Consider the following 22,735-nt stretch of genomic DNA (forward strand, 5'->3'; position numbering starts at 1 on the left):
GTTAATGAAGGTTATCAGTGCACTGTCAGACTTATATAGTGCCAAGCACCCTAGTATCCATGTATGGTGCATTCAGTGGTAGGCTTTCTTGTACAATCCAGGTGGTGTTCAGGTTGGTCTGCCTAGTCTTGGAGTCCTAAATGATTGCTCTATTGACCAGTAGCTGGTGCATTGACCCTCTGGGGTTGTTTCTAATGACCTTCTGAGCTTTGCTCATGTGTTGACTCATGTGCCCATTCAACTTAGCTGTTATGATGCCTGAGAAGAGCTTCCATGTTGTGGAGAGGCAGGTTATTGGCTGGTAGTTCTAAGGTGTTATACACTTTTGGAGATCCTTCATGATCAAGATTGACCTGCCCTGTGTTTGCCAGTCTGGGTGAGTGCCTGTTGTTAACAGCTCACTAATTTTTGTTGCCAGGAGATGAAGGAGCGCTGTTAGCTTCATCAGTAGGAGTGGATAATGCAAGATCCTGGTGCTATCCAGCTCTTCATGCCTGAGTCTTGTTGTTGAATGGGATGTTGAGTGGTTCTTATTCTGGGAGGTTGCTGTGGTCTGCTCTTATATTTGTACATATATATTTGTACATATATATATATATATATATATATATATATACACACACATAATCAAAACATTTTAATAAAATTTTCAAGGTTAAACAAGGTTGAACAAAAGAAAATAACTTGCATAATAGCGAAATAGGAGTCTTTGCAAGATTCTTTTTTGAAATGGCAGATTTCAGCTCTCTCCAAAGGTTTTCAATGGGATTTATGTCAGGACTCACTGCTGGTCAGTTTAAAACAGCCCATCTTTTCCTTTTCAGCCATTCTTTTGTGCTGCTGGATGTGCCCTTTGGGTCATTGTCCTGCTGAAAGATCCAAGACCTTCGCCTCAAATCTAGTTTTCTGACATTTGGTAACACATTTTGCTCTAAAATACGTTTGTAATCTTCATTTGATACATACATTCAGTGCCTCCAGTACCAGAGGCAGCAAAGCAGCCCCACAGCATGATAGAACCTCTACCATGTTTTACTGTAGGTAGGGTGTTCTATTCCTTAAGGGCTTAATTTCATCGCCTATAAACAAACTGATGCACTGCATTTCCAAAGAGCTCTACTTTGGTGCCATCTGTCCATAGAACATTATCCCAGAAAGACTGTGGTGTCCTCCTTGGCCTTCTCCCATGGAGCCTTACTGGGTTTAGTGTGTGCCATATGGTACGGACCGAAACTACCGCTCCAGAATGTTCCAAGTCAGCCTGAAGCTCTTTAGATGTCTTATGTGGTGTTTTTTCCACAATCCGTATCAACCTTTGCAGACTTCTCTTAGTGAGTTTCCTCTTAGCTCCACATCCTGGAAGCGTCTTAACAGTTTTATGACCGTGAAACTTCTTGATAACATTATGAACTGTTGAAACAGGAATTTCAAGATCTTTGGAGATTTCCTTATTGCCTTTGGAATTGCTATGTTTTTTGATAATAGCATTTCTGATGCTCTCAGACAGTTCTCTTGTCTTCACCATTGTGAAAAAGAAACTTGAAACAATCAGCCCCTTTTTATGCAATAAAACCATCATTCATTGGTTAATTGAGGTCATGTGAACACTGAATATTAAGCACAGTTGAGTCTTATTTGTTTTTTGTTTTTTTGAGGAAGAGTTTAGTTTAGTTTTTTTCATTCTGATAGTTAAAAAAAAAAATCCATCAATCACAGGACACAGACATTTCTGATGTCAGCATTTCAGCATGCTAGCCTGTTTTTTCAGTTTTACCTCACTTCATTGACTGACTGACTGCATTTGTTTTACTGGTCTTTTATTTTACAAGGGTCATTATGATGTCTTATATGTTGTTTAGAAAAGAACCCTTTGTAAGTTGATTGTTAGTCCATAACATGGTTGACCCCTGCTGAATGAAGGATGGTAAAGTCCTTAGCTAATGCTACTGAAAAATTACTAATATTATTTGAGTTCTGAGATTTATCTCTGAGTTTTGAGAATGAATCGGAAAATTTGAATAATGCTAAAGAAGTCAGATGTGTAAAACTGAAATAAGAATTCATTGTTAAATTAACATAATTACAGATATTTTTTTCGTTTATCATGTTCCATAGAGACATTAGTATCATGAGAGGAAAACATGACCAGAGACGGAAAGGATGTAAGGTTAAATTCATCACATTCAAAAGTAAATGTGTCAAATGTAAATTTTATGTCTGTATTTTTTATTTCAATATATGAAAGCATTTTTGTTGTTGTTGTTTAGTATCGTCTGACATTTTATTAAATATCCTCATAATACAAAATTGGTTAATTTGCACTAATTTTTGTAGATATTCTGTACTTAATATTCAGGGTTGCCAATATGCCAATGTGTGCATGTGCTGGAGCTGGCTAGACTATGCAGGACCTTTATGGATTCAGTTTGGTGGGTTTTGAAACATACTTAAAAAAACTAGGGAAATATTTAAATATATATATTTATTCACAATACATATGCATACACAATTCCAATTCATTTTCAAAGGACACTTTGAGATACTGCACAAACAAATAGTTAAAAGTTTTATTACTGTATAAGTTGTTGCATAGCATCAAAAGATGAATTTATCTTATTACAAAAAAGAAATAAAAACAACTATACAAGAATAATTTAAGCAAGGGTTATCGGATCTGATCCACTGGATCGGTACTGGCCCCAATACTGACATTATTAAGAGAATCATGTATTGGCCATATGTGACCAATTCAAATTAAATATACTTTTCAGATCTGCTCCTTTCATTTGCTGAGGTTTAATGTTGATGAGTTAAGCTACAATTGATAGAAGTGCATCACTGCCTCTATGTTTTTCTCAATTCCTGTAAAAGCATGCACAGTACAAAAACGGTATGGCCCCGATACATTTGTTATATTGTGATCAGAGCGACTATATCAGCCACCAAACATTCTTTTCATATATTGGTATTTCAAGATAAAGCACATTTAAATAGAAAATACTATCTAATATAATAATTCATTAACCTTCACATAACTACTGTCCAGAGAACTCATCCAAAACATTGTGCAAGGTTTACACTGAGGATTACCATAAACAGACACATTTAGTCATAACATAAATAGATAAAGGAAATAGGATATTTACAGAACTGCCTGGTGGCTGTGCGTTACCATTTTGTAAAAGCAGGAAAACAAAAGATTTGTCCCAACAAGTGTGTTTTTAAAAACAAATTTTACCTACAAGACATTTACATGGATGTATCAAAGGAGCAGACTGGGAGGAAGAGTTATCCTTAAAGAACACCCGCTGGAATCGTATCTAGTACAAACTGCCTTAATGTTAACAGAATTTGGTATTTTAATAAAAAATCTGTGTATTTCATAGGGAGGCAATCAAAGTTTAAACACTGGGTGAATACAAAAATATCGCTTTTTAAACCAGCAGTCAAAAATTGAACTTTTCGTACAAAATGTCGCCGCAAGTTTTTTCATATGAGAGGGAGTTCTGTGACGCTGGAATTGCATAGCAACACCGCTGCAGCAACATCATTCTAACTGCTCTTCAGCGTAGGATGATGACGCAACGAGGGTGGGCAGGCTGAAGGGCCGGCTCTGTACAGGCTGATCGTTGAGCCTCTGGCTGATCACTACGCTGTGTCTGCGGCTTGGCGTGCAATAAGAAGCATCATGCTCCGTACTGTATTTTCTCGGGCCCTTCCCCGACTGAGTCGACTGTCGGTGTGCAACTACTCTGCTGCCGCCATCCCAGCACCCAGCACCCAACCCGAGATCCACTACAACAAGGTATAACATTAGTTAGCCAAGTGATCGCAAAGTGCATGACGTGATATTGGACATTGGCCAACTGCGTAATCAACAAGTGTGTGTCTGTGCGTGGTGGAACCGTGACCAAACTGTTATGTATGTTTGGAAGCCCATTTCCTATATGACAGCTTGAAAGTACGAGTGGGGAGTCTAGCTTCACTTCTGCAAACAAGCAACTGTGCTTATTTGTTCAAGTGACATGAAGATTTGCTTTGATTCGGAAAACGTGCGAGATAAGGGCTGAGGTGCAGGATCCGGACCCACCAACTTTGTTTGTCTAGTTCCTGCTAATGTGAAGAGATGCAGTGGGTTTGTTAAACAGCAGCCTGTAGCATGGGGGAGACGCGTGAAGTAGCTTTAGAAAGGCTACAGCACGAGTCTCTTTGCAGTAAGGAATCCAGACAAACCTCTGTTGCGAAATCCTCGTAGGGAGAGATAAGTTTCACATGGAGGGGTGGCGTTATATAAAGTTACTTATTAACAGTGTTTCCCTGGGATTTCATCCCTATGTGAATCGGGGGTTGCGAGCGTGGGGATAATGAACTAGCTCCAGGTTCTTCGATCCACGTCTCTTTTTATTCCACATAATTCTCACCAATATTCCGCACTTTAGAGGAATTATCTTGTTCGGTGAATAATTTCATGTATATACTGTAAATTTGTTTCTGCCATTGTTTATCCAAGGAAGTGTGACTGAGAGCAATGCCTTAATTTTCCCCTCAGTCGTTTCCACACCTAGCAGCTGCTGGAGCTGTTGGGCCTTCAGGCTTTGCTCAAGAGCACCTCAGTATTGGTGACGAGAGAGAGGCCGGACCCGTTCATCTACTTTACCTGCCCAGATTTAGATTTTTTTTTTTTTTTTTTAAACATATTTATTATGTTGCAGTCTGATGCTAAAATAATCTTAATTCATCTTTTCACTCATCAAACTTCATTTGATACTCCATAATGACAAAGCAAAAACAGAACTTTGGAAATTTTTGCAAATTTATTAAAAAGGAAAAACTAACCATTGGGATGGTATTGGGCAGACGATGAGCGGAGCCTGTTTTCCTCCAGACATGACACTTAGAATTGAGGCCAAACAGTTCAGTCTTGATTTCATCAGACCAAAGAATTTTGTTTCTCACAGTCAGAGAGTCTTTTAGGTGCTTTTTTGCAAATTTTGACTAAGGAGATAAAGCCCAGATCGGTGGAGTGTGAAAGTTTCTCTCATCACCACTCAGGATGTCTGGATCTCTGGGGTAACCATTGGGTTCTTGGTAACCTCTCTTACCAAGAACCCGAGGCCCTTAACCCGCGATTGCTCACTCAAAGCCTAGGAGGAGTTTGAAAAAGTAAGTTTTGCATATTTTGCAATTTTGCAAAAATAATTATAGGTAGATTTGTGCGTGGCCTATATCAAGAGATTCAGCTTAATTCAGGCATGCATACTTATAAGGTTTTTGAATGTGCGACTTGCAATCTGGGAGTTACTGGCCAAAACGCCCTTACCTTGATTATAGTGCAACGTGCTGGTGGACATGTCATTTTTTGGTGTCTGACGTGTACACTTTTCTATACCTCCCCTGAAAATTTCACTTACATAACTCTTATGGTGTATGCTGCCACGGCGCTTTGCATGCGTGACCCCCAGCCCCCTCGGGCTTTGACCAATAAGAATGGGGAATATTCATGGCCTGATTTAAGTACTAGTCTCCAGCATATGTTAGCCTAACATAACATTATGTGTGCAGTCTCAAAGTTAAGTCCAAGGTAACAAAAGAGTTACGGAACAGTTGAGCTGACATGTGATCCAGCTATTCAGCCATCATCACAAACTGACACTGCTTCAGGTTTGAAAGGGATGGATGGTGTATGGGACGAAGAACCAAGGAAAAGTGAAGTTAATTGTTAAATCTGGTCCCAACTAGGTTTCAACTCAAACCAAATGATTTCAGAGAGCTCCAGAGTACTCCTAACCAAGTCAGTAGTAACCAGCAGAAAGCGTTATTAAAGCACAGAGGCAGAAGACGCACACTTCCCACAGTGAAAGGATAGTTAGGAAATGCATGATGGTAAGTTTCGGTTTAATCAAAACTTAATTTAAAAAAAAGTTCAGTACAACTGACTGATAATAACTTTATTTGTATAGCACAGTTCATACAGGAAGTGCAACTCAAAGTGCTTTACATCAATAAAAGCTATAAAACATACAATGATAAGACGTGAGACAATAAACTACATGAATACAAAAGCCCATAAAAATAAATAGTAAATAAATAATAAATAGTTCTGATATCATTAAATTACATAACTACATACAAGCCACATAAACGCAAGCCTAAAAAGATGCTATGAAGCTATCTAGTGATTCAGAGGATCTGACCTCCTCTGTAAGGCTATTCCAAAGGTGAGGGCCGATGAAACAGAATGCAGCATCTCGGTATGTCCTAGTTCTACTCTGGGGAATATTTAAGAGAACTGAGTTAGAGGATATTAGGGATCTTGAAGGGGCATACCTAATCAACATATCAGATAAATATTCAGGAGCTGGTCCATTAAGAGATTTAAAAACTAAAAGCAAAATCTTAAAATTAATTTTTAAATGTATGGGGAGCCAATGAAGAGCCTTTAAAACTGGAGTAATGTTTTCTCTACATTTAGTTTTGGTAAGAAGTGCTGCTGCATTTTGGATCATCTGAACTTTGTTTAAAAAAATCTTTGGAAGGCCAGAGAACATGGCATTACAGTAGTCAAGTTTTCTAGAAATAAAAGCATGAATAAGACTTTTGGTGTCTTCCTTTGACACTAACTTGTACGTGAATAATATTTCTGTGATGGCATAATACATTTTTCGCGACATTTTTCACCAGAGATTCAGAGGAAGGGTCACAGTCAAAGATAACACCAAGGTTCTTTGCTTCATGCTTTGTATTCATAGCTAAATGTTGTAAATGAGCACTAAAATAAGTCTGCATTTCTTTGGCACCAATTATGAGTACCTTAGTTTTGTCTCGGTCAAGTTGCAGAAAATTTTGTGACATCCATATGTTTTTGTGGATAATACAACAAGTAATTTTATTGAATGGGCTTATGTCATCAGATGAGAAGGAAATATATAACTGTGTATCATCAGTGTAAGTATGAAAATCAATTTATGGTCTCTAGTGAAATTTCCCAGTGGCAGCGTATACAGATTAAAAATTGTGGGACCCAGAATGAATCCCTGAGGGACACCAGAGGTGTCCTCAATTTTATATGACACCGCATTGTCAGCTGTGAGACCTTTTTATATAGACAAGTGTGTGCCTTTCCAAATCATGTCCAATTGATTGAATTTACCACAGGTGGACTCCAATCAAGGTGTAGAAACATCTCAAAGATAATCAAGGGAAATGGGAAGCATCTAAATTAAATTTCAAATGTAATAGCAAAGGCTCTTAATAGTGATGTCAGTGTGATATTTCAGTTTTTCCTTTTTAATAAGTTTGCAAAACTTTTTTTTGGTTTTTGCTTTTTTATTATGGGGTACTGAGTATAGACTGATTTGATTAAATGATTTTAGCACGAGGCCGCAACATAACAAAATGTGAATAAAGTGAAGGGGGTGTGAATACTTTCTGAATGCACTGTACATTAGGTTTCTTGTGCCAGATTTTCCAGAATCAGTGCTATTCTGGAAAATCTAAGAAATACACCGTCAAAAAAGACTGCAGAGATTTTTTTTCATTTGAATGTTGTTCCAAAAAAAAAAAATTTTCTGGCGTGTGTGTGTGGTCTTGAGTGATGGTGACACTGTTTCTGGTATGAGGTGTTACTGTTAAATCTTTTAAACATATTTTTTCAGTGTTGTGAGCATCACAAAGGAAATGCCATTCACTTCAATTGTATTGAGCTGGAGGTGGAAATCTTAGAAGCAAAAACCAAACCACTATTATGTGAGACAAAACATTTTTTATCTGGGTGAACTGACTTTTAATCACAATTTTTAGCCCATTAAATTGTTACTGTAACCATTACTAGTGTTGTTATGGTCAGAATATTCTTTTACTTGTTTTTTTATTTTGTCAGATTTGTTGTTTGTCAATGTTATTGTACTAGTTACACAGGTAGTTACTGACATTATCACATAAATGGTCATAATTTTTTTGGACTCACATCAGTAAACCTGACTCAGTCTAAGATGTCTAAGACAACACAATTAAAATGCTCTCTAGGACCATAGCACAAAAGGAAAATCTGAGAAACCTCAGGAGTCGCAATTCCAAAACTGACTTCCCTCCTTATATAACAAAAGTTCAGACTTGAAGTTGCAAAAAAGCTCAAACTTAATGGATCTGCAGGGGTGAGAGTGACGTGTCACAGTAGCACATGAAAAAGACAAGAGGTAGGTAACAAATAAGGAACAATGTGTTTTTTTTAATATCATGAAGAAATTGAATTCAAAAGTTTTAAAATGGCTGCTGATAAAGTCAGTACAGATTTTCTTCAGCATTGATTTGAAATGTTTTTTTGCTGTAAATTTAACCCTTCTAACGATACATTTCAATGTTTCAGTTGTTTATCAACAACCAGTGGCAGGATGCAGCGAGTGGGAAAACTTTCCCTACCATCAACCCAGCATCCGGTGAAGTTCTCTGTCAAGTTGCAGAGGCTGATGAGGTGAACAAACTGTTAAATTCACATTCATTTATGTTCCAGTGAAGGTGGGGAAAATTTGTGGGTAACATTTACTGGAATCGGAAAAATAACATTAAACTGAAATTGAACTGGGTAGGTCTAACTAAAGTGCAATTACAAGTTTTTCTCCTGTAGTGTGCAGATATGATTTGTGTTTACAAGTGTATAGAGTGAGTTTGGTATTGCAATAGAGGAGGCTCTGTTTTAGAGGTTAACAGGTTTAAAGCAATCTCCTTAAGATCCACGCCACTTCATTTTATTTACCAGTTTTTCTAAAGCTGAAATGTTGATCATCATCACTGGTTCATAGTGGAAAACAGTTAAGTGTGTTAGATGGCATCTGTTAGCTAGAAAGCTAATGTCTCCTCCTTTTGTACACTCAACGGCATGGATTGCTTGTGGAATAAGCTCCCAAAAAAACACTCACTTCGGACAATTGCCCCGCTAAGCCATGGCAAGAAAAACATGTCTTGCAGCATAATGTCATTCATCTGTATGTTCCAAACTGATCTTGTTTCTCCTGGAAATTGCTGAACATGCTACTTCCAATGAAGCTTCACAGCTATGAGGCCATGATAGCATGACACATAATTTGACTTTTCAGCTATTTTACTGATGGATATTCCTATATAAAGCAACACAGAAAAAGTGACTTATATTTTATAATTTTTATATTTTTGATACAATTTAATGTTTTGACCCTTGGTCAGCATTGGAATCCTTGGTAAATTTAATTTGACCTCTCTTAAACCTACACCTGTCCAGCATTTGATACTCCAAAGATACATTTTCACAGGAGTATTCCTTTAAAAACCACCAACTCACCCAGTTAATCACATTGTGATTTTAATATTTCCAGGCAGATGTAGACAAGGCGGTGAAAGCAGCACGTAATGCTTTCAGGTTGGGGTCACCGTGGCGACGGATGGATGCCTCTCATCGTGGCCTGCTACTCAACCGATTGGCCGATGCCATTGAGAGGGATGCTGCCTACCTTGCTGTGAGTCATCATTGAATATCAGAACGCTACCAAACAGCATTTGGGAAAGACAGTTCTGCCTTTATTTGTCTCATGTTGTTGCTCCACCTGGTATATTAACATGAGCACACACATTTTACTATTAACGTTGATGTTTGGATAATACTTATCATGTCAAATATAAAATTAACCCCCTTTAATTATAAATTCTGGGATAGATCAGGACAGAATTTCCAATACTGACTATACAGTGTTTAAATTTCTATTATATTATTAGTTATATATGTACAAATTATTGTACATGGAAAAAGGCTTTGCTGAAATGTCTGTGCATATTTACACAGTAAGAGCTGAATAAAAGGAGCAATCTGATTGGTGTTTGAGTTGGAATAGTGAAGCAAAGGACATGGTGTTAAAAATGACAAAATCAGAGACACCAGATTTAAGACAAAATAGAGACCTTAAAGGATGATCACATGGAAGTAATAACTGTATCATACGCTTATTGGAGGGCTGAAGGGAATTCTATCACCGAGTATGTGGATCGGTTCTTTCTGTGTAAACAGATCTGTTGAGCCAGTCTACTACAAGGGAACCAATATACGGATTTGTCATAATTACTCTATAATTACATGATTATTAATTTTTTCTGAGTTTTTAGTGTATCACTTGAATAGTGAGTGAGTCTTGTCTTTCCTGAACTAACCCAAACTGGAAACACGTCATATCACATAACATAGTTGTTAAATTGATATTATGTTGTTGGTTCACAGGAACTGGAGACCCTTGACAATGGGAAGCCATACTCTGTTTCATACACTGTGGATCTGCCCAATGTAGTGAAATGTCTCAGGTAAAAAACACTCAACACAGGGTTTCATGGCATTTTAAAACGTCATTGTGTGGGTCTTTGGCCACAGGGAAGCAGACAGGTTGCACAACAAAGTTGCAAAATGCAGCCCTTATATAAAACTGCTTTGTTAGTTCTTAGCAATGTCTTTGGCTGCTTCAGTCTAGGTGGACGATACTGTTTCAATCTAGATCTTTAGCTAATCTCGTAGGTAAAATGAAGTAGCTCTGCTTTGAACTTTTGGAAAAAAAAACTTTTGAAGTAAGCACAGGTATTTTACTCACATGTTTAAACCATTGGTGTTGTATTCAGGTACTATTCAGGCTGGGCTGACAAATGGGAGGGAAAGACCATCCCCATTGATGGAGATTATTTCTGCTACACCAGACACGAACCCATCGGAGTCTGTGGACAGATCATACCGGTGAGGAGGGGGTGGGGTGGAGGGTATGCAGGGAGAGAAACATAAAAAATGCCAGTGTTCAGTTTACATCTTGGACCACTCTGGGGAATATTAACATTTGTTGTGGCCCTTGTTTAGGTGCTTAACAGTCAAATTACGTTTTCTCTTTCTCATTTATTTAAGGACTACACAAAGGTTTTGCACAGAGAAAATTTGAGAAAGTTTTATTACACTATTGTGTAATGTATGAAAGTGTTGGATGACATGAGACCAGTCTTTTCCGCAATAATTTCCTACTTTCTTGTGAAGAGTTGGGAAGAGTAACTGTCCACTACAGTTACTCCAACCCATACATAAAGTCAAAACACAACACATAACATCAGTGGGTTGCATTTGCACAGAGCTTGCATTTTTCTGATATAATACTGTAGATTGTACCTTAATGTCAAATAGCTTGTCATGTAAATATAGTTTTCCCCATACATCTCTGCAGTAGTTGTATACACACTGTAGTTGGAAGTATACATACTATGATTACCCATATTCTGTATGTTGAGCTATAGTGTTGATCTTTATCTTCCATTGAGATCAACATTTAACCCTCCTGCAAACGCCTATTAAATATGTTTGCTGATATGGTTTTCATCTTTCCACTGACTTGCAGTATACTTATAAGTCTTTATATGTTAGACTGGCTCATTTTTTGGAATGTCACTAATTGATATACAACGAAGAGTACACACTGGAGTACAAATAGAAGAGAAGAGGAAGGGGTCGTATAAGGCCATGTCATTCTAAACCAGAGGGTCTGGGAAACCATCCAGTTCAAAGGAAAAGATAGAAGTGTGTGCATATGAGTGTTGTGGTGTGATAGAATGAGAGAAATACACATTTTAAGCCTTTTATAGGTTTTACATTAAATGACTGATCTGTTGTCCTCCTGCATAGTGTCACCTCTGTTCTACTAAAGAATGAAAGAGAAGCAAATGGTATCAGATCTTTGGCACAACAGAAACCTCTTTAATCATTTCTGTAAAGTCACACTTTGACTGTCATAAGATTTGGACCGAAAAGAGCACAGGGGGCTGCATGGGTGGGGGTGTGTTGTTTAAAGTACCGGAGAGTCCAGCTAGAGTAACAGAATAATACTTTCAAAGACTTATAAAATGCCAAAACACTGCACAACAGTTTGAAATACTCACATTTAGGATATTACAACTGTGGATAACTGTCACAGCCACAATTATTTTATCTTTTATTATGACAGCCACAAGGTAACAGTAGAAGTACAATGTTCAAGTTACAGAGTAATCTACCAAGGCCATGTCATGTCATGCAGTCTTTCTTTGCTTATCAGGAGATGTATTTATGTTGTTGGGCTCAGTACTCTGGGCATGAGTGAAGTTACTTTCGTTCCTTAAGGAGAAAAAGTATCAAAAAGCTTTCCTTTGACTAATGCGTTGTGTTGCAGAAAAGTTGAACCTGGTTCAACTTTTTTGCCGGACAGTCCTGTGTTGTTTTGCCGGAGCCCCCTGTGATGGCCCCCTGGGCTGCATTGACGGACTGGCTCCATTCAGATGAATGACGGGGCTGCTTTTATTTCATGCAGGGGTAAGGTCAGTCTGAATGTGGCCTTAACATGGTCAGAAAGCCCAAAACATTCAGGGTGCATCCATAGTACTAAAAAGTTCCTTTCCCTTAAGGTGTGGTCACATCACAGTTCTGTTCAATGAAATTTCCCTGCAATCATGATGTCACGTTTCTGCTGCAGGTAATAAATATTGATCAGAGTGATCATAGACTGTAAACAGTGTGTTAGAGTGACGCTACAGTTTGCGGTCTGGCAGTGTGATAATGTACTAAAATTGGTAAAGAAACAGGCTAAAAAATAATAACTTTCCAAACACAGCGGTGTTTTCTCTTGCCCGACCGAGCGTATCTGCGCAAAGTTTAAGAGAAGTGACACCTGTCCAGTGAGTCTGCGAAGCAGCTGGAGATTGCAGCGAAAAAGGAAACATTCTTGAATTTGTTCGTCAAACAGGCCTCATTAAAAGTGAATGGGAGACAGAGTGAATATTTATGGGATGGAAGTGAAATGTGGCCATACCTTTACTCCTGATCTTTTTCTCCTCCCTCTCTCTTTTTCTGTCTGCAGTGGAACTTCCCTCTGTTGATGCAGGCCTGGAAACTTGGCCCTGCCCTTGCGACCGGTAACACTGTGGTGATGAAAGTTGCTGAGCAGACACCACTCACAGCACTCTATGTTGCTAGCTTGATTAAAGAGGTACTTATTTGTTTCTTTTTTCCAAACTTACACTCCATCAGTAAATGTAATGATCATAAATGACACACAAAGGAACATTAAGACCATCTTTTAATTTTTTTCACAAATACAGTATTTACACTCAACCATTCTGTGGGTAAAAAAGATTGAATGAAAGTAGCACTTACTATGCTCTTTCATCCTAGTTTTGAAGGGTTTGTATTGAAGCTCGCACTGGTCTGCTGCGTGTGTCCCTAAAAATAGAAATAGCTAATGTCTATGATTGGCAAAGTTATAGAATTATGCAGTCTCTCTTTGCTTATCCAGAGAAGTATTAAAGTTGTTAGCCTCGATATTAGGGGCATGGCAGAAGTTAATTTCCTTCCTTAACGAGGAGAAATGTCAAGAAGGGTTCCTCTGACTCATCTATCAAACTTTGAAAATGTTAAACTGATTCCAATTCAAGATCGATTGAGAAGTTAAGAAATTTTAAAATTGTTCTAGATGTGTGTTTGCAGCTACACCGTTTGAAGCATCCTTCTGTCAGAGGTGATTAGCACAGAGATTGTTGTTATCTTCCTCCTATTAAATCCTGCAGTCAACCCCACACTGTAAAAGACAAGCAAAATGTTGTATAATTGAGATAAATTATTATTATCAAATCAAAAAATATGATCATGGGATGAAAAAATTAGGCCACTACAAAACACAATCTGACCTCAAAACTAGTTAAAAAGGCTTGATGCAAGATTTAGTTCGATATAAAGGTTCTTGAAACCATTTTTCTCCCTTCCCTGTGCAGCTTCAGAGCTTGAGCAGTTTTGCAGAGAAGAAGGGAGAAAATTTGTCCAGATATACTCTAAATTCAGGTGGAAGTTTGTCAGGAACACCTAGCTCAAGATAATGCAGTCTAATCCAGCAGTCCTGCAATAAACCCTCCTTCATGAAGCATCAATGTTCAGTTTGTGTTCAAACTGTGTTAAAGAGGTGTTGATTCAACTGTGTGATCATTTTGGAGGAAGCTGGTAGTCGAACAGTATTGCGTTAAGTTGAGAGGTGTTTGTATTATTTTGTCCATCCCCATTTAAATCAGTGAGGGTAGGCTAAACAACAGGCACATCTATCTGTATAACGCAATACATGTCAACAGCACCACAAACCACATCCTCCAAAATTATCATAAAAATGAATCAGCACCTCTTTAACACAGTTTCAACACACACTTTTACAGTGTACTTTCAGTACTTTGTGAAATGTATGCTGAAACTAAAGTTTTACCGAGAAAAAATAAGGCCACATTGCATCAGTGTAAAGAAAGTTTGAATTCCTGTTCATTCAAGAACTGCTAATAAAATGGCACTTCTTAAGTACACAATCGTATTTAGCCAACCTCCGCAGTTTATGAAAGGCTTGTTAGTATTAAGCCATTTTTTAGCCTCATGTACTGTGTGTGAGATCATCAGGTTGTTGTAAGTGCAAAATCAGAAGTTACCTCTATTAAGTTTTATGCTCCTTGATGATGCACTTACTAATAATGACCAAATTTTCTCAAGCTTTGGTTGACTTGGGTCTGTTACCAGGTGGGTTTCCCTGAAGGTGTTGTGAATATCCTGCCTGGCATGGGGCCATCAGCTGGTGCTGCCATTGCAAGGCACATGGATGTTGACAAGGTGGCCTTCACTGGATCCACAGAGGTAGGACAATTCTCTGTTTTTCTGCCTTTAGTTATTGTTGGAAGGACAGTAACATTCTGCACACATAATAAAACTAACTCAAAAGCCTGGAGATATAGTTATGACCACATGGGTCACAAGTCACAGAAATGCAACCCTGACATATTGTATCAAATTGTTGAGGTGTTGAGCTCAACAAATTGTTCAGCAAATTTTGAGCCAACAAGTTTAGATGAAGGTCATTCTAAATACTATATCTGATGTAAGCCACTGACAACTATGTTATAGAAGATTTTATTCACGAGCAAGACAATAACCTCAAACAATAAAGCTAAAGCTGCACAGGAGTGGATTAAAAAAAAATAGTGTAAATGTCCTGCAGCCTCTTTGACATGCTGAACTTAATGGTACTCTTTGGAATTTCTCACCATTAGTAACACTATAGAGCAATGATTTTATGTGTGGGTCCACTTTTTGTTGTTTCATCCACATGTATGAGGACACACATGCACTTGCATGTGAGTGAAGTGATACACATTCCAGCCAAAGGTTATATGCTATACTACTGATTGACAGGTGGTGGTAATCCAACAAGAAATGCAGCAGTGTGCCAGCAAAGGCTTGGAAGCGGAAGACTTAAAGCAATTAAACATGGATGTAAACAATGCAGGTTTCAAACTTTAAAGAAGACTCAGCTTTGCAATTTTTTCATGGAGAAGGAAATGTATTCAAGATGTATGTTAGACGTTAAGAGTACACATAAGGAGTTTGTTTTAGATATGTAACATTGAATGTAAACAGAAACTTTGTTTACAAGAAAACTTCACAGGGCACCTTCAAAGTTCAATCAAGTAGGCACTACCTTGTAACTTTAGTTTTGATTTTCAGCTACTTCTTTGTTTGAATTTCTCATTGAATATAAATGCTGCCTGTTGTTTACAAATCGGTTGTATAGACTGTACCAACAGCTTTGTGTGGAGCCAGGAAGATGGAGTTTCACTGATGTTACTTGGGATATCACGGGGAGGGAGTCGTTCTTCACCTGGTTTATGTCCACGTTACATAGCGTGTGGGACATTATGTCATCTGTTACTGATGTTACTGGTCTCTGTTACTCTGTGACTCTGCAGACAGAATAACTCAAGAATGATACATAGTAGAATCTCCATACATAAATCACAGATACCCCATATGAAGTAGATGATCGGAATTTTGGTGTTCCTTGCTGAATAAATTTGCATATTAATGTGGTAAAACTGATTTTTATGCCTCCGTGCTCGTGACAGCAGTAGCCAGAGGTATTCTGTTTTCAGGTTTTCCATCTGTCCTTCCATCCATCTATCTGTCCATCTGTCCATCCTATTTTCGTGAACATGACATCTCAGCAACGCCTTGAGGGAATTTCTTCAAATTTGACATAAACATCCACTTGGACTCAAGGATGAACTGATTAGAAGTTGGTGGTAAAAGGTCAAGGTCACTGTGACCTCACAAAACACAGTTTTTGGCCATAGAATTCATATGCTAATTATGATGAAATACATTGAATATTCTTTAAATTCCTTCAAATTCTTTGCTACATATATTATATGAGTACAGAAAGAAATGGATGTAAGCTGCAACTTGACTGGTTGGCGGAGGCATAAAACACGAGGCGGCAATTCTAGTTTTAAACCTCTGTAAGCATTCTTGATGACAAACTACTAGTACTCTGGGACACAAGGCAATCCAAATGCCTTGTTTTGTTTTTTTGGTAGTTTTATTTTGCTTAATTTCATGGGAGACAGTGGCAATACATTTATCTTCCTAAGCTAAAGTAAATGAGTACAACAAATTAGAAGGGGCTAAGATTTATCATTTGGAATGTATCAGTCTGGTTAATGGCCACTGTAACTTGTATGCCCTTTTAAATAAGCTTTAGTAGTTTTTTTTAACTTACTTTTCCATCAATGAAATAATTTCCGCTCAAGTGAAGGTGTCACCATCTCTGTCTTTCCCTATCTGTGTCCATTAAGGTGGGCCATCTAATCCAGCAGGCTTCTGGCAGCAGTAACCTGAAGAAAGTCACTCTGGAGCTGGGAGGAAAGAGCCCCAACATCATCCTGTCTGATGCCAACAGTATGTATTCTGTCTATTTTTCCAAAACTGCAAGATGCTGTATACTGCCTTGTTTGTATGTTTTACAGATACAACTGCCACAGTCATATTCTACTCAAGGCTGGAGTATCATCCAGGCAAATCAGGCAACGGCCACAGGGGCCCCCTTAAACAGCTGGTTCACTGTAGGGCAACTAGTTTGTGGTAATTTGAGTGTATCTTTGTTTGGGAATAGGCACAGCTACAGCACAATATCCATTGACATGATGCAGGCCTTATTGGAGGTGTGACGAAATGGGGTTTAATAGGGGCCCGACAGCTAATTTTTGCCCCAGAGTCCCCAACCAGGTTAAGCTGGCCACAACTCCAATAGGAATATTGCTCCTTACAAAGTCTGCCCTTTTTATTTAAATGTAAAAAGTGGCTCTCAAATGTTTTAATTTCTGTTTACTTCTGTCTAGTTCTGTATTTAGTAGGAAAAGGTGGAAAAATGTAGAGATAAGTAAGTTTACTGCTCAAACAAAGTGTAACAAAAGCTGAAAGAGCAGATCTAATTTTAAACTAAAGTGAGTTGAAACTTTGAAAGAAGTGTATAGAAACTGTCCGCTGTTTGAAAACTTAAATTCACTTTTAGCCCCTAAATCCTTTTAGTTCAGTTTTATGGATTGTGGAGGGATATTTACCTCACATAAATGACAATGATTATTGATTGGTGCTACAGAATACATGCAGCCAGACAACATGTTGCCTTTCATTTCATGTAAAGGGCATTGCTATGTCTCTACATTACGGTCTGGTGTGGTCAAAAATGTGTTCTTTTGCACCTGTAAACAAACAGTTATTATAGTATACTGTGACATCTTGAGTACACTTGTACGTTTTCACCTGCTTTCAATTGCTCTTTTATAGAGAGGACAAGTCCCGAAAAGAATTATAAGTCAAAGACTGACATGATAATGGAAGAGTATTTTAGTACTGTTTAGTTTTTAAGAATATTTTTCCTGTGAAAGTTAAGGTTGTCTTTGTCATTTTCTTATTCAGTGGAAGATGCTGTGGAGCAGTCCCACTTTGCTCTGTTTTTCAACCAAGGCCAGTGTTGCTGTGCTGGCTCAAGAACCTTTGTCCAAGCAGACATCTACGATGAATTTGTGGAGCGGAGTGTTGAGCGAGCTAAGAGACGAGTGGTGGGAAACCCTTTTGACCTAAAGACCGAGCAGGGACCTCAGGTGACACACACACAAACTCACTCACTCACCCCCCAGATTAATTACATATCCTAACACTGTTATGAAACTATTTTGTTTATAGCCTGGCCAAGATTAATAGGATTAATGACTAATATTTTATTGATTTTTGCATTTTTGTAGGTAAAAACAATACTGAAAAAACATTAAAAGTAAGAAAAAAGAGCAAAACAAAGAAGAAAAATATATATGAATATGTACACATACATGCTTATACATACATCTATCCTCACACACACAGAATATTTAGAATATGAGCTAAAAGAGGCCAAAAAGCCTCAAAGAGCTCAAGGGAACTGTAGAATTCTTCATATCACTACTAGCAATCCCTCTCACATAACCACTTCATCCATTGTTAATATAAAAAAATATTGCTGAGTGCAGCTTTAAACATAATAAGGTGTTTAGGAGCCTATTCAGTGCTTGGACTCCAAGAGAGAGTAAAATACTCACAAAAACACGTGATGCTGTTCCATCTCTGATGACCTGTCCAGGTAGATCAGGAGCAGTTCAACAAGATTCTAGGCTACATCAGCAGTGGGAAGAGAGAGGGAGCCAAGCTCATGTGTGGAGGAGGAGTGGCTGCGGATAGAGGATACTTCATCCAACCTACTGTGTTTGGAGATGTGCAGGACAACATGACCATTGCCAGAGAGGAGGTAGGATGGTACTGAAGATTTAAAATGGCAAAAAAAAAATATACAGCACACACAGTTTAAAAAAAAAAAAAAATGTATATATAGATGTGTGTGTGTGTGTGTGTGTGTGTGTGTGTGTGTGTGTTTGTGTATATATGTATATATAAACATTCTTTTTTTTTTGTTTTCCTTTATTTCTTTCATGTTTTCTCTTGCAGATCTTTGGTCCAGTGATGCAGATCCTGAAGTTTAAAACACTGGAGGAGGTGGTGATGAGAGCCAACGATACTAAATACGGTCTAGCAGCTGCTGTTTTTACTAAGAACATTGATAAGGCCAACTATGTCTCCAATGGGCTCCGTGCCGGCACTGTTTGGTAAGAGTGTTATTGCTGAAATCATTACTATGCAAATGTTATAAGCTGTAGATTTTCATGATTTAGCTGAAGGTTCTCTCATGAATATTCAAAGGAATAATTTAGAGCATGGGTTTTGTTTGTGTAGTTTTGGCTTTCATTCATTTTAGCTATGATACAACATCTTACACATTGTCACTGCTCAGATCTGTGGTAATGTGACACAAGTAGGCAGAGTTTTACAGTTAAGAGTTGAAAAAAATAAAAGTATTACAGATCAGATGATCAAAGAAGTCCCTGTAGTGCATGCTGTTTTGGTGCATTCAGACAGATGGATAGGAAGAGGCATGCTTTCTGTCACTAAATCTGTGGCTGTTGAGTGTTTTTAGTGTTAAACAGATGCTTTTCAGCTACATCCAGGCAGTTGTTTTTTACTGTATCACTGTCTTTAAGAGAGATCATATTGTGTACTGGTGTTTTAAGAAAAAATACTGCAGCAGCCGTTAAAAGTAAGAACAAGAGATTTTAACATAGTATGTGGATACCTAGTAATAAAGGCTCGTATTTAAATCTGGATTCATTGAAGGTTCCTTGTCACTTTTCTGAAGTCTGTGTTGAGGTGCTGTGTATGAGTTGTAATGGGTTCAGGTTGCCAAGATTTTAATATTACATTTATGTGGTGATATTACCACATTTCAAATTTACATCATTTGAGTTTATTCACTATTATTCACTATTAATGTCATTTGTATGTATGTGTGTGCTTGTGTGTGTTCCTCTGCAGGATTAACTGTTATGATGTGTTTGGGGCTCAGGCTCCGTTTGGAGGTTACAAGGCTTCAGGTAACGGTAGAGAGCTAGGAGAGTATGGTCTGGACAACTATACAGAAGTCAAAACGGTAATTACTAAACATGAACCACAATATACTGGAAGTGTTTGAGATGTATCATATGAATTGCTCTGACTTCTGGATTTCAGGATTAGGAGCAGATAGCTCCTCCTGTCAGTATGCAAAGCTAATGCTAACTTGCTAAAATGTGGAATTATCAGTTTAGTAATCATCAGTTATAATCAACTCCTCAGACATGATGTACCAGTAATATGTCCCTCTTACAATCAGTAAAAATAGTTAGCAATCCTTTAGAACATTGGGATAGTTATTTTTGAGTTGAAGTGTTCAGAATACCACTAATGTGCAGTCTGGGAGCTTTATTGGTCCACTGGTCTGTGGAGATTGTTTAGTTTAAAAAGTAAGTTTCTGAACCTAATGAAGTTAAATTAAGGTTTATTTAGGGTCAGAATTGCTGTGGAAGTTTGTTCATCTTTTCAGATTAGTTTAAAATGAAATCAGAATTTGTTTATTAAGTCCACATCATGATTTTCTCTATTTGATTTGGATTTTAAAAAAAGTTTCTAACATTTATTCACATTTATGTTGCTTCAATGTGTTAAATATTGAGTGTATTATGTAACTTTTCATATTTTAGACTGGTGTAATCTTTTTTCAATTGGCAACAGGTTAATCAGTCGACAAATGCACTTGCAGATCGGAACTGAATGTTTAAAGATATAAATTACTTGATATTTCACAAGTATAACTACTTGTTTCAAAACATTGAAAACTAAACCTAACACACTCCAAATTTAAAGATGGAGATTAATTTCTTTAATAACCAAAAGTTAATACAGGTACTAAGTACAGATGAGAAAGTGATAACAGACATAAGTGATTGTCTAACACTACACCTCTTAACACTATCATATAACCCCGAAATTGAAAGTTGAAGTACTGCATGCAGTGAGTTGGTGTTCATTTGAATAAATGATTTTGCACTGAGATACATAATAACTAAGGAAATATTCTTTACATCTTAAAATCCTGAGAGTAAGTCCTGTTTTTGTCTATTTTGTCAGGTGACCATCAAGGTACCACAGAAGAATTCGTAGACATGTACAGTGAGCCCAGTCAACCAGGAAGCAGCTGAAGCGAGACATTGGACTGAGATACTGCTCTGTCCTGAGGAATTCTACTGCATTCTGTCACACATGCACAGTACATAGAGTACCTGTGGAAGCAGGGAGGAATCCTATTCGTTTGAGCACTGTGAATGCTTTTTTGTGATGTGTAAATGCGCCCAATTAAAATGTCTGTTATCAGTAAATCAAAACCGTCAAGAGTTGTCAAACTGAATTGAATACTTACAATATTTCACCACACTACTGACGTCTCAAACAGCAGAGTATACAAAGTTCTGTTCATAACTCTACTATCCAGACCTTAAATTTTCCACCTGATTTGATGTAATCATAACCCTAAAGACACTGTTTCTATTTGTAATTTTTGGGCACTGAGATTTGTTTTTCAGAATAAATGCATTTGAGGCACTCTGCTTGCTCTGTCATTTTTGTGTATTATTTACAGGGAAGGTTAAAGGAGATTAATTTAAAAATGTTTGATTGTAAATTTTTGGTTAGCACCATAGCTTGTTCCCCCCCCCCCTTTTATTTAAATGTGACAAAAGATAAAGCATAAAAGCTAAATTTCACCAAAGACCATGAAAAGACAAACATGAGCCTAGAAAAAAAGCCAAAGGCTGTCAACTTAAAGATGGCAATCTGACTCCTACAGAGAGGAGCTGGACCTCGACTTCAGAAAGACGCACACTGACACCGCTGACATTGGTGACTCCACTGTGGAGAGATTTGGCAGCATGAAGTTCCTGGGACTGAAGATCACAGAAAACGTCTCCTAGACCTCACATGTGACAACACTCTCCAAGATAGCATAGCAGCTTCTTCACTTTCTGCATCAACTGAAGGAGGTGAGGCTCCTTCCAGCTGTTCTCAATACATTCTACAGTCTCACCACAGAGAATCCTGACCACCTGCATGACTGTCTGGTATGGGACCTGCAGGGTCTTTGTAAGACCTAACGGACAGTGAAAACAGCAGGAAAAAGGTAATTAATACTTCTCACCCCTCCATACAACATATCAATTGAACACAGTGCACCCGCAAGGCCCTCAGCACAGTCTCTCCTATCATCCGCTGATTATTCGATTAATCAACTAGTCTGTCAAAAGAAAACTAAGTGTGCTGAATAATGTGTTATTGAATCGTTTAATTATCTTTTGTGTATTAGACTGTTGGTTGGGGGAAAAAAAACAACCCACCCCCATCCTGGAGGTACTGCCACAAGGTTTGATCATAATCCTCTGACATTTACTGACCACTCGATTTTGCGAACAAGCAGCCTTAGTAAGATTACGTGTGCGTGTGTGCATGTGCGTGCATGAGTACATGTACTGTGGTTATGTACACTTACTGGGCAATTTATTAGGAACATCTGTACACCTGCATATTCATGCCATTATCCAATCAACCAATCATGTGGCAGCATTACAATGCATAAAAAATCTGCAGATACAGGTCAACATCAGAATGAGAAGAAAAAAAAAAGTGATCTCAGTTCCTTTGACCGTGGCAGGATTGTTGGTGCCAGACAGGCTGGTTTGAGTGTTTCTGAAACTGACACACACACACACACACACACACACACACACACACACACACACACACACGTCTCTAGAGTTTACTCAAAATGGTGCCAAAAACAAAAACATCCAGTGAACAGCAGTTCTGTTGACACCACCACCTTGATGAGAGGGATCAGAAGAGAATTGCCAGACTGGTTGGAGCTGACAGAAAGGCTACAGTAAGTCATTTCTGTATTTGTCTCTATTG

At 38.0% G+C, this 22,735-nt stretch overlaps 1 protein-coding gene across 1 annotated transcript; it reads left to right on the forward strand.

The window, feature by feature from the left end:
* Positions 1-3,546: 3,546 nt before the first annotated feature.
* On the forward strand, positions 3,547-21,377 carry LOC120783888 (aldehyde dehydrogenase, mitochondrial-like). The gene is made up of 13 exons (XM_040117245.1): positions 3,547-3,805; positions 8,366-8,470; positions 9,348-9,488; positions 10,241-10,320; positions 10,630-10,741; positions 12,876-13,004; positions 14,564-14,677; positions 16,672-16,774; positions 17,795-17,979; positions 18,492-18,656; positions 18,854-19,011; positions 19,775-19,889; positions 20,906-21,377. Exons 1-13 carry the CDS (start codon positions 3,689-3,691, stop codon positions 20,936-20,938), a joined length of 1,557 nt encoding a protein of 518 aa, XP_039973179.1. The 5' UTR covers positions 3,547-3,688; the 3' UTR covers positions 20,939-21,377.
* Positions 21,378-22,735: the final 1,358 nt, after the last annotated feature.

Source organism: Xiphias gladius, chromosome 22 (assembly GCF_016859285.1).
Source record: "Xiphias gladius isolate SHS-SW01 ecotype Sanya breed wild chromosome 22, ASM1685928v1, whole genome shotgun sequence".
Classification (NCBI taxonomy): Eukaryota; Metazoa; Chordata; class Actinopteri; order Istiophoriformes; family Xiphiidae; genus Xiphias; species Xiphias gladius.